The 14,016-nt window shown below is 38.4% G+C and overlaps 1 protein-coding gene across 3 annotated transcripts in view; it reads right to left on the bottom strand.

Moving 5' to 3' along the window:
• Positions 1-14,016, bottom strand: part of NELL1 (neural EGFL like 1) — a 290,337-nt gene that overhangs the window by 145,325 nt on the left and 130,996 nt on the right. For all 3 annotated transcript variants that reach the window (XM_026850770.1, XM_026850769.1, XM_026850768.1), the window contains exon 12: positions 3,357-3,482. In XM_026850770.1, coding sequence (XP_026706571.1) covers positions 3,357-3,482 — 126 coding nt within the window. The remainder of the gene's footprint in view (positions 1-3,356; positions 3,483-14,016) is intronic.

The raw sequence follows: 14,016 nt of genomic DNA on the forward strand, positions 1-14,016 counted from the left end.
TTTTTATTGTGTAATTTAGAATGCTTAAAAAAAAAAAAAAAAAGTGAAATTAAGTAATGATCTTTTGAAACACACTCCCAGACTGGTATGTTAGAAGAAAGCAACCCGAGAGAACTTATTTTTCAACAAGCAAGCAGGGTAGAAACCTGTGGAAGTCAATAAAATGCTTTAAATCAGTAGATTCTAGTAAATAAGAACATCTGGAGCAGAAAATCTTGCTGCCATTTCCAGAATGGACAAGACTGTGATTTACCTGAGAACAGATAAACAACCTGTCAGTGTCACAGAAGAGACTGAAAGAAGCTTCCTATTCAAGGGTAACTTTTCTTAATAAAACTGTCTTTCACTCAACAACATAATTAACATTCCAAGCTCAAAGCTCTAGGAATAAGTGAGCAGAAAAACACTAATGTACCTTTCTTGGGAAACACAGGCTAAAATTATTGCTAGGCAGACTAATCTGTCACAAAATACCATGGGATGAACACCAGGTCTTTTGCTTATGTGAGACTGAATATTGATTATTTATTAAAATAGTCACTAGTTAATTTTAAATCATAGTTCAGAATTTAATAGAATCGTAGACTTCACCCAGAATATTATTTTAGTCACTCTGTCTCTGCGACTGCATTTTCTATGCAATCAGCACAGCTTCCAACACAGTAGCTTCCTACTGATAACCACAGGCAGTTCCTACTCCACAGTTCTCATGATCAGAAATGGGAATTATTTAAAAATTGGTTTGGGAGAAAAAGTTTCATCAACACCAAACCAGTACGAATTAGTTTAATTTGAGAGAGATACAGGGTTATAAGAAAACACACTGGAAGCTGCGTATTTAAAATTCATCGATTTCCAAATGAATTGAATTTTGCTCAATTCAAATTGACCTAGCATTTCAATACCTACTTCTTTTTATAAAGATAAGCCCCTCAATATCAAATTGAAATATTTCATTACGCTTAAAATTTGTTTCTGACTTACGGCATCCACATATCACTGCTTTCCACTTTTTGAGACCCCCCCAGAGCACAGGGGCCAGCCACCAAGGCCACCGAGCACATGCCTGCCCGGCAACACACAGACTCTGCCCGACAGCAGATGACGACTCTGTACGTTGATGAATTAGACTCAGACTTCCCAAAACATGACACCTCCTTCTCCATGGAATAACTGTGCTTTTAGCTCAACAGTGTATAAAATATATGCAATGCTGTGCACATGCCTTAAACACTTACATTTGAAACTTGTTAACCCTTGTCTTGAACCCGTTAAAGCCTGACCACACATACACAAAATTCAGTTGTAATAAGAATGCCAACCCATCTCAGGCTTTCAGATTTGTCCCCAGTTGTATGGTTCAATAACAAGATAATTTCTCGTTTATTTTGCTGGTATAAAGAGGAATAAATTTTTTAAATGGTGTAATAGCTACAATCTGTTTCACTTGTGCCTACTATACATTGGTGCCAGCATGAAAGGAACTATTAAGTATTTGCTGCCTGATTTTTATATTATTGTGGGTTGGTTTTTTTTTTTTTAAATTCATGAGATGACGAGTCTGTAAAAACATAATGCAAGATACAAAAACAGTATTAGTGCCTCTATGGCACAATACTTACTTTAAATACATGTATTATTAAAACATACCATTATTTCTAGATACAACAGGCAATGAACCAAGTTTCTCCCCATCTACGTTACACACTTGCTGTGCTTTTTAACTGTGATGAAAAAAGTCATTGTAGCAAGACAATAAACCTGCAAGAAATAATTATCTCACACATTCTATTATTTTGTTCATATACCCATTCTAGATTTTTTTTGTGCGTGCACTTTAAATGAATGTTCACCCATTACTGTCAAGCAACTGTGTCTTGCTACTTCACACTTATTTCTGTAAATCACAAATACCCTGCTTTCTGAACCATTTGCATGCCTAATGATAGCGCCTTGCCAGAAGAAAAGGAACATTAAGAAATTAGTAGTGCATATGGAAAACAAGCATCAGATTATCAAAAGCACTTTCCCCATCACTGTGAAGGCCACTACCTCAGCACGACATACACTTTTAGAACAATTTAAGGTCTGAAACTTTTCTGACATGGTAGAATGTAAACGATCAAGAATAACTCAAAAGTTTACTCAAAAAACTACACATTATATAGAAATAACGACTCTGGGCAAAATAAAAATCAGTTTCCTGACAGCTACTTAGTATCAGCCTTTCTCAAGGGGTAGGCAGGACTTCCCTACAGTTTTTATAAATGACATAATCTTGGCTACAAGACGTGGTGTCGTCATGCAAGTCAACATTTCCTATGACCTTCCCTGAGGATAACATGGGCATTACAACGCAATTATTCTGGGCTGCAAATCATTCTCATATTGAATACTCCTGTGCCATCTTTCCACTTGAGAAAATAGCTCACCCAACACAATGCTAAACATGGTATTGTGTCAAGCAGACTTATTTCCATTTCAATAAATCTGCCTGATATTTTTCTCCTTTGCCAGACAGGTGCACCATCAAAATAGTCATGAGATCAGGCTCTCTGCAGCATTGTGACTGAAAGATGTTATCCAGCTAGGCACAGCTGGGCCAGGCATTTCAGGCGCTTCTCTTATTTTTCCCAGAGAAAGTCCCTTAAAAACCCCTAGATGGAAATGAGACCTGCCTACTTTCCAGTAAGAATTTTTAGAGCTCATTTGGCTGAAAGGTATTTAAAAAAAAAAAAAAAAAAAAAAACCCAAACTAGATTTATTGTCTAATGCTATCACACTTCTCTTTTCTAAATAACATGTGTCATAGTCCTGGAGACATTAATTCTCAGCATTAATAACAAATTCAAAACCACCTAATAACAACTGGTTTTGAGGACTTTCTACATCCTCAGTTTTGCTTTTATTTGTCTTAGCTCTGTCTAGCTTCTCCTCCTGGATAATTCCTCACCTTTCAACGCACTGACCAGTTTCAAACCACAGGTAATAAAACGTTATTTCTTCTCACCATGCGTGTGATCTGATCTCAGCCTCTGCACCTCGCACACGAGCCAGCCGTGGGACACGAAGGGACCATGGCCTGGTTGACAACAGCACTCTGTGTGCACACCACAGGGCTTCCTGAGCCACCTGCCCAGCTCATCCCAAAGGGCCCATACACAGGAAAGGCACCTCATACCACATTTACCCATCTCTCTCGTGCCTGAATTTTATGCCAGTAGAGGGACAGCTAGTATGAGGCATTTGGTATGGCACAGGGACTAATTATAAGCTAAGTAATACATGCAACATGCACAGTATAACACACTACTACAGTATAACACACTACTATTGCTGTACACCTAAGAGCTCACCTGTACAGGAGAAATCATCCACACGGACATATCCCATGACACAGTCACAACGATATGATCCAGGCAAGTTAACACACACAGTATTGGCATGGCAATAATGCATCTTGGCAGCGCACTCATCAATATCTGCAGGGGAAGAACCACACGGAAAGTTACAGTCAGGCTTAATAAAATTAATAACATGACACAATATTGGAAGACAAACTCCATTTACAACTCCAAAGGCAATCTGGTTTAACTCCAGCATTAAAGAACAAGGCAAATTTAGTAGCAAAGTATTCCTTAATATAGACCTAAAGTTCCTGTATCATAGTAATAGGTTCCGTCCACTGCTCTTCACAAAATCCTAAATTTTTTTAACTTTGGAAAAGTAACACATTTGGGTTTTTTCTATGACAATGTTAAAAGACAAAAACTGACGTAGAGTTTTCAAACACAAAAAATAGCTTCAGAAGCACGTAACACTGAAAATCCTGTCTCAGATAGAAAGCATAGTGACTCTGTACAGCATGATACCAGTTCCAGCGCTGGACCGATATGACATGGCAATGTTTGTCAGGGCAATGTAGCAGATTCAAGCCCAGAGTCAATCAGTGTGTATTCCAGCCCTGCAGATTCAGCCAAGTGCTCTTACAATAGCCTGCCCTGAAACACACTTCTGCTGCAGGAGTTACTGATCTACTACTCTGTGCCACTTCCACATCCCGCTCAAGCAGAAGATTAAGCCAGTCACCTAAGCCCATTTTAAGCCTTTACATCATGCCCATGGAAAAAAAAAAAGATGACTAAGGAGGAGTAGAAATTTGACCCCATATCTCTGTTTGCTTGAGCAATCTCTACTGCTGCTGCAAATCCAAAATCCAAAACTGTTTTCACAACAGTGAATCAAACCTATCATTTACTTGCCTGTTTAAATATCCCAAAGCTCTATGATATCGTACACTGTAAAATCTTCCCCCTTCCTTCCCAAGAAAACCAGATATTATACTGAAGAATTCTCTTTATTTTTTTTCTCAGCAGGATAGATTTTCCGCTTAGCAGCACAGATTTTACATGAAGTTAATTCATGGTTTTCAAAAGATTAATTCTAGTGTTACATATGTCCACACAAAGAAAGATGAATCAGACTCATTTTTTTCCCCCCAGTACCTTCTCCTTGTTATTGGTTGCTCACGCACAAGAAAGGTATTAATCGACAACACAGCTGAAGAACTTCCTCACCTCATGGTGGGGTGCAGATGAGTTGGTCACCCCACAGTGTGGCCTCCTACCACACCCCTCTGCACAGCCACCTGTATGTAGAGACCAAGCTAGAGCCTCCCTTCTCCCTCACCACATGGTGCTTATGGAGACACAATGGAAGTGCTACAAGGAAGGTGCACCATAACATCAGGATTTAACCCCAGAAGGGGTCAGGGTGGGGTTTAACTGTGCACATGTTGAGTTCTTGGTTGCCTAAATTCAGATATCCTATTTAACCTTTCGAAACTGAAGTAGCTGCAGCTGAGATACACCCCCATTTTCCAGCCTCTGAAAATGAAACACATGCCAGCTATACTCACACTTTCCCTACTACAGACATCTGTCCAGCAGAAACTAGCTAAATCACTTAGTGTTGGCCACCAAACAGCTGTCAGTTGGCAGTGATTTCTGACTACTGCCAACCTGGGCTGAATTAGAAATTATGGCCTGGAGGCAAAAGACTTTGTATACCACAGCAAAACACCTTGAACTATCTCATTCCCGCATTTCTGTTGTTTCTCTTGCAGTGCCACTTGATGAAATGAATTTTAAAAAGTCAGCAGCATCAATACATGGAAGATAAAACCAAGAAAAATCCTCCCACATGTCTTGTTATCACACCATTGAGTGCTAGAGCCACTTGGGAAACACTCAGGTGTTGACATGTGTTCACACTGTTCTGCTTGCAGTCTCTTTTTAATAGGCTTTTGGAGCGTAGCTTTGAGGAGTTTCTTTCTTGCATATCTAATAATTTTCTAGCATAAAAGGGAAAGGAACAAAAAGATGTCTGAAAAGAAAGCAAGAATGTCAAAACAGCAACCAATTCACCTGAAAATTAACCTTATGTGCTACCCTCGATCATCAACGCACTGAATTCACTGGACAACTCTCCTCCTCTTTCTTCCCCTAAAGGCGAGAGGATTAGAAGTCCCAAAGGCAAAGGAATTTGAACTTTGATTTCATTGCAAGCACGGCCCACATTACTGTAACACAAAATACACGAATACCTAGAGTTAAAAAGAAAATCCACAACCTATGTGGAAACATCACTGTGGGAGGAAATTCTCAAAAGGAGACTAAGGGGTTCAAGTGATGACTTGACTATAAATAGAGGAATTGAGAACAACTGACACTGGGCTGCTGCAGAAGTCCTTGAGTCCAGGAAGAAAAAGACTAGGCCTAAGAAAGAAGGAAGAACAAAAGATTCTTCTCTTCAAACTTTGCTCATTTATTTAACTCTCTTCTGAATCTTTCTTGGTGCATCTTCTGTAAACCCTTTCAGCATTTCACATTTTATTTTACCTTTGCAGTATTAGCCTTCTACTAATACATGCATTTCCTTTACAGAGAATAACATTGAGAGGTCAGAACTGTCAATAATATTTTCTTATTAAAGCCTGTAGGGCAACGCTAAAGCTGTTGTTATGGACCGCAGTTCTACAAATTCCTGTAAAAGGTTAGGTATTCATCACAAAAAGCTTTGGGTTTTTACTTAACATTGCGAGAGTAAAATCTATAAAGCAAATAGGGGTATATATCAGCTCAGTTGTAATGGAACTCAAATTGTGATTCATGTGTATAGATTGCTTGTCGCATTTGAAATATTAGAGCTCATCTTCCAGTGGTCTTTTGAGGTGATAAAAATACATGATTTATGTTTCTCTCTAGATTGGTGAAGTAGTTTGTTTTTCTTTTAAAAAGGTATACTTATGGTCTTTAAAATGAGACTTGACACAGCATAATGATCATTCACGTATCACCACCCTCCATCTACATAAGCTAGCTCTTTGCAACAACAAAGACATTTGGGCTTCAGCTTTTCAGTAAGGACCATCATGTTACAAGGTGGGTTGGTTTGGTGAGTGCTATTCTACTCGGTTCAAGTGTTTCCTTAAGAGCAAAACAGGGTTCACTGCTTATACTTAACTGCGGTACTCACCTACCCTATAGGTAATCAGTTACAACCATTACCCCTCACAGCTCTAAAGTGTTTCTGAACTTATAGGGAAAAGTACATGTATTATCTTTTGTATTTATGCCAGTGCACTCAGCAATGCTATGAGTATGCTGGGACAAAACAAAAGAGAAGTAGCTCAGTGGAGCTACCCACCATGCTTTTTGCCGCACAGCAGGCACTCATCATCTCATACCAACCAACCAAGCATGGGATGGAAAGACAATACAAAGGGTGAAGGAGGTTTTCTCTTCTGCAAAAGTACTTTACAAACCACTTAACTCTTTTCATGCCTGACTCGGAATCTTACTGCTAAACATTTACAATATTTCAAGATGACAATGAGACACTAAATCCCAACTAGAGGATCTTTTTGCTGTTTGTCCCCTCCAACAAGTCACATCAAACCAAATTAACCTCTGCTGGAAAGAGGGCACAGTTCCTGTTACTGAGAGTGTTGTCCATTCACACAAAAGGTGAAATGGACCTAGTATTTTTTAGTTGTTAGTCCTGCAATAACCACGAGTGAACAATCTTGAAAATAAGCACTCTCTGCCTCTGGAATTGCAGGCCACCATCTGTATAAAAAACCATTTGGACATTAACAGTATCATCACCTGTTGTTTGGGGCTTCATAGTTTAACTAATGGGAGACAATAACATTCAAATCGAAACAAACTATGAAGTGTTCCAGGGAACCAACAGATGATGTACTTGGAAGTCTGCTAAGTATCAGAATCAATTACTCCATTTGCAGCTATCTCTGATTATGTGCTTTCTAGCTGGGAAGCATATTTTCCCAAACTTAATTCTAATTTTCAAGCACTCTGTCGGAAAGAAAAGGCAGAAAATCAAAGACAGGAAAAAAAAAAAAAAGGACAGCTTTTCAGAAAGCTCTGATCTCTAATTCATGACTTCCGACTAAAAAACATTATTACTGGGGGGAGTAAATTCCCTTTCCCTCTTTTTATTCAAGTTAATACTATGATTTGATTTGAACTGTATTAAACCCTGGTCTAAATGATCTGGAATTTTAAAAATGTAAAATCAACCCATGTTGTTATTTAAATAATATCAAATCTTAAAATATGTTCACAAGCTGATGAAATCATATAAAGGATTTCAAAACAGTGGAGCACAACAGTAGTGGAGCATAAAAGATGTCCTAAAATTTCAGTCCCCCTATGCTTATGCAAAAATTAACACTTGCTATTTTCACTCCACTGACTTAGAAGCTCCTTCGTCTTTTCATTTACTTTTTGTTCTCCAAATTCTCCCTGATTCTGTCCTCTCCTGCTCTTATCTCCTACTCATTGCCAGCCTCACTTGACTTCAGCTCTGCTCGCCAAATTTTTATTTATTTCTTTTTTTAATCCTCCCACTGCCTGTCTTCTTTCACCTATGTCTAACATACCCCATACCTGGTTTCTACCTTTAGTACAGGGCTGGTTTCTCAAGTTGTGCAATATAACCCTTGGGGAGCCGTAAAGCATTAGACAGCAGGAATCAGCAGTTCCCTGTGAGCTGGCAGCAGCTCAGCTTCCCCCAGTTGCCCGAGTAAGAAAAGACTAATTATTCGCTGCAAATGTTTAGGCTAGCCTTAGAACTGTTTACCAGCTTGGACTCCTTGATAGCAATTCATCTCCTCCAAGGCAGGGCAGCAGTGCAAACACAGGCAACCCTCGCCTTTTCTCTGACGCTGAGGGACAGAGCTGCTGTCCAGTCAGAGGCAGGGAAAAAATGCAAGCCAAAAGCAGATAGGCCAAAGGAAAATTTCCCTTTCAGTAAGGCTGAGAAACATTACCCTAATGTCGTTAAGTAACTAACTAGCTAAAAATGCCTTCATAAATTTGGGCTGGTGTAGCATCACCTGGGAATCCATAAGCAGTAACATAACTATCAATATAATAACATCAGGAAGTATTATCACTTTGACTTTTAGAGTGTCATTAAAATGGTGCAGGCTCTTCCTCTGGGCATAGAGTAAAAGTGCTTTGCATTGACATACCTACACTTTATGGTCAGGACAAGAGTATCAATATTCCAAATATGCTTTCCATCAATTTAACTGCCCCCTCTAGGGATGACAACCGTATTAACTATCAGGTTAAACAAACAAACAAATAAATATTTAAAAACACACACTCACATGCAAATCATACTTCAACAGTCACACTTTCCAGTGCAGACCAGGCCCAAACTAATGTAACATTCCTGAGAAGAACAAAGATAAAAATTCAATTGAAGTTACCTTCCTCCTCCTTACTTTAATACTGTTAAACTTAAATTCTTTATCCAGTCACACTCCGGAAAGCAACTGGCCATTCTCAAAAAAAGATCACAAAATAGCACCATTTTGCTACCTCTTTCTCAGCTACATTAGTAAACAGCCCACCCCCAGCAGTCACACAGGAAAGTGGTTGCTTCCTAAAATCTGCTCTGGTCAAATCCAACATTAGACATTAAAATTATTGCCTAGGTAGAAGATGAGCTCCCCTTCTCCATCCCTGTTAACACAATACATAAATCAGTCTCTTTACTTGAGCTTATGATTTTTTGCCTTAAAAAAAAAGAAAATTAAAAACCAGAGCTTTTCATGACCTGAGTCTTCAATGATCTGACCAACTCCTTGGAGTTAGGATATTTAAGCTACGGTCATTTCGGTCATCATTCCTCAAAATATCACAATCCGATCGTGGACCACGCACCAGACTCTTTAAAGCTTGCTGCCCAGACTACCTAGTGTCCCTCTAAGTGAGATGGTTTTCCTTTTATTATTCTACTAAATTCTGCTCCTCTCAAAGGAAAACTCAACTTGCAGTTCCACTCTCCCTTGTGCTTTCCATCATTATGCTGGCAATTTAGATGCATTATTAAATGTCTGTGTGGTTGGGTTTGGGGGGATGGTCCTCCAGAGCCTTAAGAACTCTTAGGATAAAACAGTTTATTGAAATTACACTTTTTGTAAAAGATCATTTAAGTTAGTTAGTAAGCTGCCACTGACATGTCAGCATTAAAGAAAAGACAAGTAACGTGGCGTTGCTTATAACAGAAAAGAGCTGTTTCTTTCACCCTAAGTGAATGACTGTGTTCATTTGATAAATACATTAATAGAAAATGTTCACAGACTTATAAATATTACTTTTTTAAAAAATGTTTGCAGCTATAGCTCTTAGGGATGGTTGATAACTTATTTATAAGGTATCTCTGACAGTTGCAAATAAGTTATTTTAAAAAATACGCAGCCAGAATTCACATATGATAATGCAGCTTGGAGAACACAGATTAAAAATAATCACAAAAAGCAGAATGAAACACTGGGGGAACAGGTTTTGGCTAACAGCAGCAGCTCAGTCATTTGCTCAAACATGCCAAAGCAACCAGCAAAAACAAGACAAGATTCTTGTATAATAGCAGACGCTATGATGTTTAGAACTTAACTGAAGTTAGTTAAGAAAGATTGTTTTATCCGGGATTACTCAAGCCTTTTAATTTTTCTTTCTAATTATTCTTTGAAAATATACTTATATTTGTATTTAGAATGCACGGCAGAAGAACAGGCTACTAAGTGGTGTGCCTGAGTGGGTGTAAAGACTTTTCTTTAAAGATGCTTCTTAATTTGCTCTTCCACTAAGTGGCTTATGAGAAGCTATGTAACAAGCAAGCTACATTTCCGTTTCAGAGTCTGTCTGGCCAGCAGAATTCAGTTTTTACCCAAGTCAGTGCCACCATACCTGCTCTCCAGCTACTCTCTGACCTCTTGGACTCAATCAGAGCAGATCTATGTCTTTGAGGACACTGTACTATTTACGGATTCTGAGGAACATTCATTACATCCTCTCATGGACATTATGGCAGAGAGGTTACTTGTCACTCCCAGGTATTTTAACAGACGGGAATAACAGCAGCTACTTCAAGAAATAATTCTGTATTTCAGAGAAATGACTTGGTGTCTATGAGAAAAAAAAACAAAAACAAACAAAAAACCCACACACTTTTATGTCCTTTTGTGCTCTATTATGCCCTCTGAGGAGTAGAGTAAGTTGTGGCTGCTGATGATTAGAATGAGACCGGTTCAACTAAAATGAGTTAATCCCAGATAAACTGGTGCTGGCCTACAGGAGTTATTGCCTCTCAGAACTTTGCAAGAGCAAGGCTACAAGAGAAGTTGTCCACTCTTTGGTTGACAGGGAATTTCATGGGTTAGAGAACTGTCGCTGCATCTCCTGAGAACAGGACAACATAATGATCCAGCAGAGATCTCTGCTATCTCTACCTACAGTGAGAGTAATATTCTTGACAATACTGCCAAGGACAATGCAATAAGTGAGAGATAAATTCAGAGAAAGGTAAAGGATTTAACTCAGAAAAATAATGCAATTCAAATATAATACATTTTGAAATCTTCTCTTATAAAAACATGAAATTAGAAATAAGCCCATGGAGCTCTAGGTCCCGTGATGGTGTTAGCTTGTTCTTTCATCTTAGTTTTGTCTTAAAAACAGCTCACAAACAGTTTGGTGTTCTTTTTTAATATTCTTTTTTTAGAGGTGGTATGTTCAAGTAGTTCCCATTATAAATTCTTTCATCCATTACCCATACTTATTCAAAGTTAGGAAATAACCGTATTTGTACATGCTACTTTTCTCAGAAAAGTTCTTAAAGCTTCACTCCAAATGTTAATTCTGGAATAAATAAAAATTCCTACAGATGTGGTAAGTAAAACATTGGGGTACTCAAAGTTCATCCTTGTAAACGTAATAAATGTTTGCATGGGTATAGCAACACGTATCCCAATAAAGAAAACATTGCTTAACTTCCCCACAGTAATCATGTTTGGCAGTTCATCTGAAATGAAACACTACACAAAACATGAAAAGCCACCGGCTCTTTCCATCCTGCAGCAGGCAACAGACTGTGAAAAAATGATGACATTCCTCCCTAGGCATCCTATACATCTTTCCCTAAAGCAGGAGATGTTTTGGGAATCTCCTAGCTCTTGAGGGGAGGACGGTGAAAAACCGAGGCTCATCACAAGGCGTATGCAGGACAAATTCCTGCCACCAAAGATGATTTGATAAGCCACACAGTAAATTGTGAGCTATACCGTCACACTCTTCAGCACAGCACATCTCCAGGCAACTGCAAGCTTTGAAGTTTGGAATCAGCAATTTGACATTGTTCACCATTACTCCCTTGCTAAAACCTGGAGTACAATGACAAGGGTCTGATCTGCGCCATGCTCCTCCAATGAATCCATACAGATCTACAACAATGTGAATATCTGTAAAGTCTCTTCCCTTACATAAATGGTGCTCATCAGTGTGATACAATTTGCCCATTCTGGGACACAAAGGGAGTTAACCACTTTCCCCTGGCTAGAACCCATGACAAAAACCTCAACAAATTACTACAGGGGCAGGAATAGGAAGAATTATATAAAATAAGTCCTACTGGACTAGTCTCCCTTAGTATTTAGTACCACTCTTTCACCCATTTTTCTTCTTCAAAGGCTCTTACGGCATGAGAATTCATTCTAAATCTAACTACTTCATGCTTGGCTGTTAGAGTTACTATTACATAAGTCTACAACAAATAAAAGGTTATGCTACTCCTGCTACCAAATACATTACAGCCCATTAGAAAACAGAGCAATATAATCACCTCATTCTTACAAAAATAGCTCCGTTCCCTAGAAAGATTGTCTCTAGTTTACTGATGACATAAATGTACTCCCAAAGCCCTGCTTGCTTTGGCTTTTATTTCACTTCTGAAAGAAACTCCTTTTGGATCTCAGTAAGCACTGATGAAATAAATACTGCTGCTGGAAAAGGAATGTCAGATTTCTGTAATAGATTCACCTCCTTATTTATCGTTATTTTTTTAATCTTTCTAAACATTCTTAGAGATACCAGTGGATGTTTATATGGGTGGAAGAGGGGAAGGGAAGAGGTGAGAGGAGTGGTTTTTTTCTCTCATCTTCCATTCACCTACACTAGCCAAGCAATATGAGACATTGAAATAACTCTACCCAGTTTCATTCAGTTAATACCTTACCTTTTCAATCCCTTCTATCTTATTTTACTAATGAGTAAGGGTGAACAGTGGATTACTGTATCAAAATGAACAATCCTTTCTTCATGCTGCTATATTGAGAGCAATTACATTAAATACCTGGTTCCATCAGCACTTGTCTTATACCATCATCCACAATTTTTGCTTCACTGTTCTATTTTTATCCCTAATACTCTTACCCAGTTTGTCTCCTTCTATCTATGTCCTGCGATATTGACTGGCTTACTCTTTCAAATCCTCACAGATGCTATCTTCAAATGATAAATTGTAGAAGGCTACCCATATAATTGATCTAGAATCCCTGTGCCCACGGCAACCTTTTGCTGTGGCATTTTGAAGGACATTGTATCTCTCTAAAAAATTAATTGCTGATGAAAACTGTATGGTTGAGGGGGGGACGGTTTGGGGGGTGGTGTCTTTACCATGTCTAAAAAACCCCTATAGTCCCTGGAAAACTACTGGTCTTGTGTTTTATAATGATTTTTAACATATACTGTTAGAACAAATGAGACATGATATGTTAGTAGCAAAAAAATCATGCAAAATTAATACTCCACCATTTTCACAGTGAAGTAATTTCTTCACTCAATGGCCATTTCTGCAGTGCAAAGCAGAACACAGATAATGGAAAAATTCTGTCCCATGCTGGTAAACACCCATTGTGCCCTATCTTCACTATTTATGGCCTTGATAACACTGTTTGCATTTTCCTAAATGTTCTCTCTTAACATCTTTTCAACCATTCATTATTCATCTGCTTCCATCACATCTTGTTCCTCTATCCAATTCTGCTGAAAAATCCACGTGGAAACATTAAACTTAAAGTTGCAGACTCATCACCATTGCTAAGTTGACAACTATGCCTCTTCAATGCCACACAAGCCAAAGCAGGTGGTTTCACATGATAGAGGATTTACTGATTTTATTTTCATGAGACCAAACTGTACCCTGTTAATCAGGTTCCACAGAGGGTTAGAGACAAAAAACTTATTCGAGTAAGAAAATTACAGATCACTGCAAAACAGTTCCTTTCCTAGTAACCCTCTAGGTCATGCTAAACACCTTTCTTTGTTCTACACCCTTGCTACACAATCTAGTCTTATTGCTTGTGCCTTTTAAAACTCGATTTAGTCTATACTGAAAAAATAAATAAATAAGCAAACAGCAGAAGAAAAATGCCTAATTTTAGATATTATAAATATTTTTTCCCTTTATTGACATAACTGAAAAGTGCAAGATATATTTCTCATCCAAGCAAATATGGTAATCAGGTGTGATTTATAACACTAGTTACTAAAAGATGCATTTCTGGTTTGGAGATTGCAACAATGCTGCATTCCTTAGGCATAACCTGAGGTGAGCTAAATAAGAGAAACAGTAAAAAGGGGG

This window comes from Athene cunicularia (genome assembly GCF_003259725.1).
Source record: "Athene cunicularia isolate RWA chromosome 5 unlocalized genomic scaffold, athCun1 chr5_part3, whole genome shotgun sequence".
In the NCBI taxonomy this organism is placed as follows: Eukaryota; Metazoa; Chordata; class Aves; order Strigiformes; family Strigidae; genus Athene; species Athene cunicularia.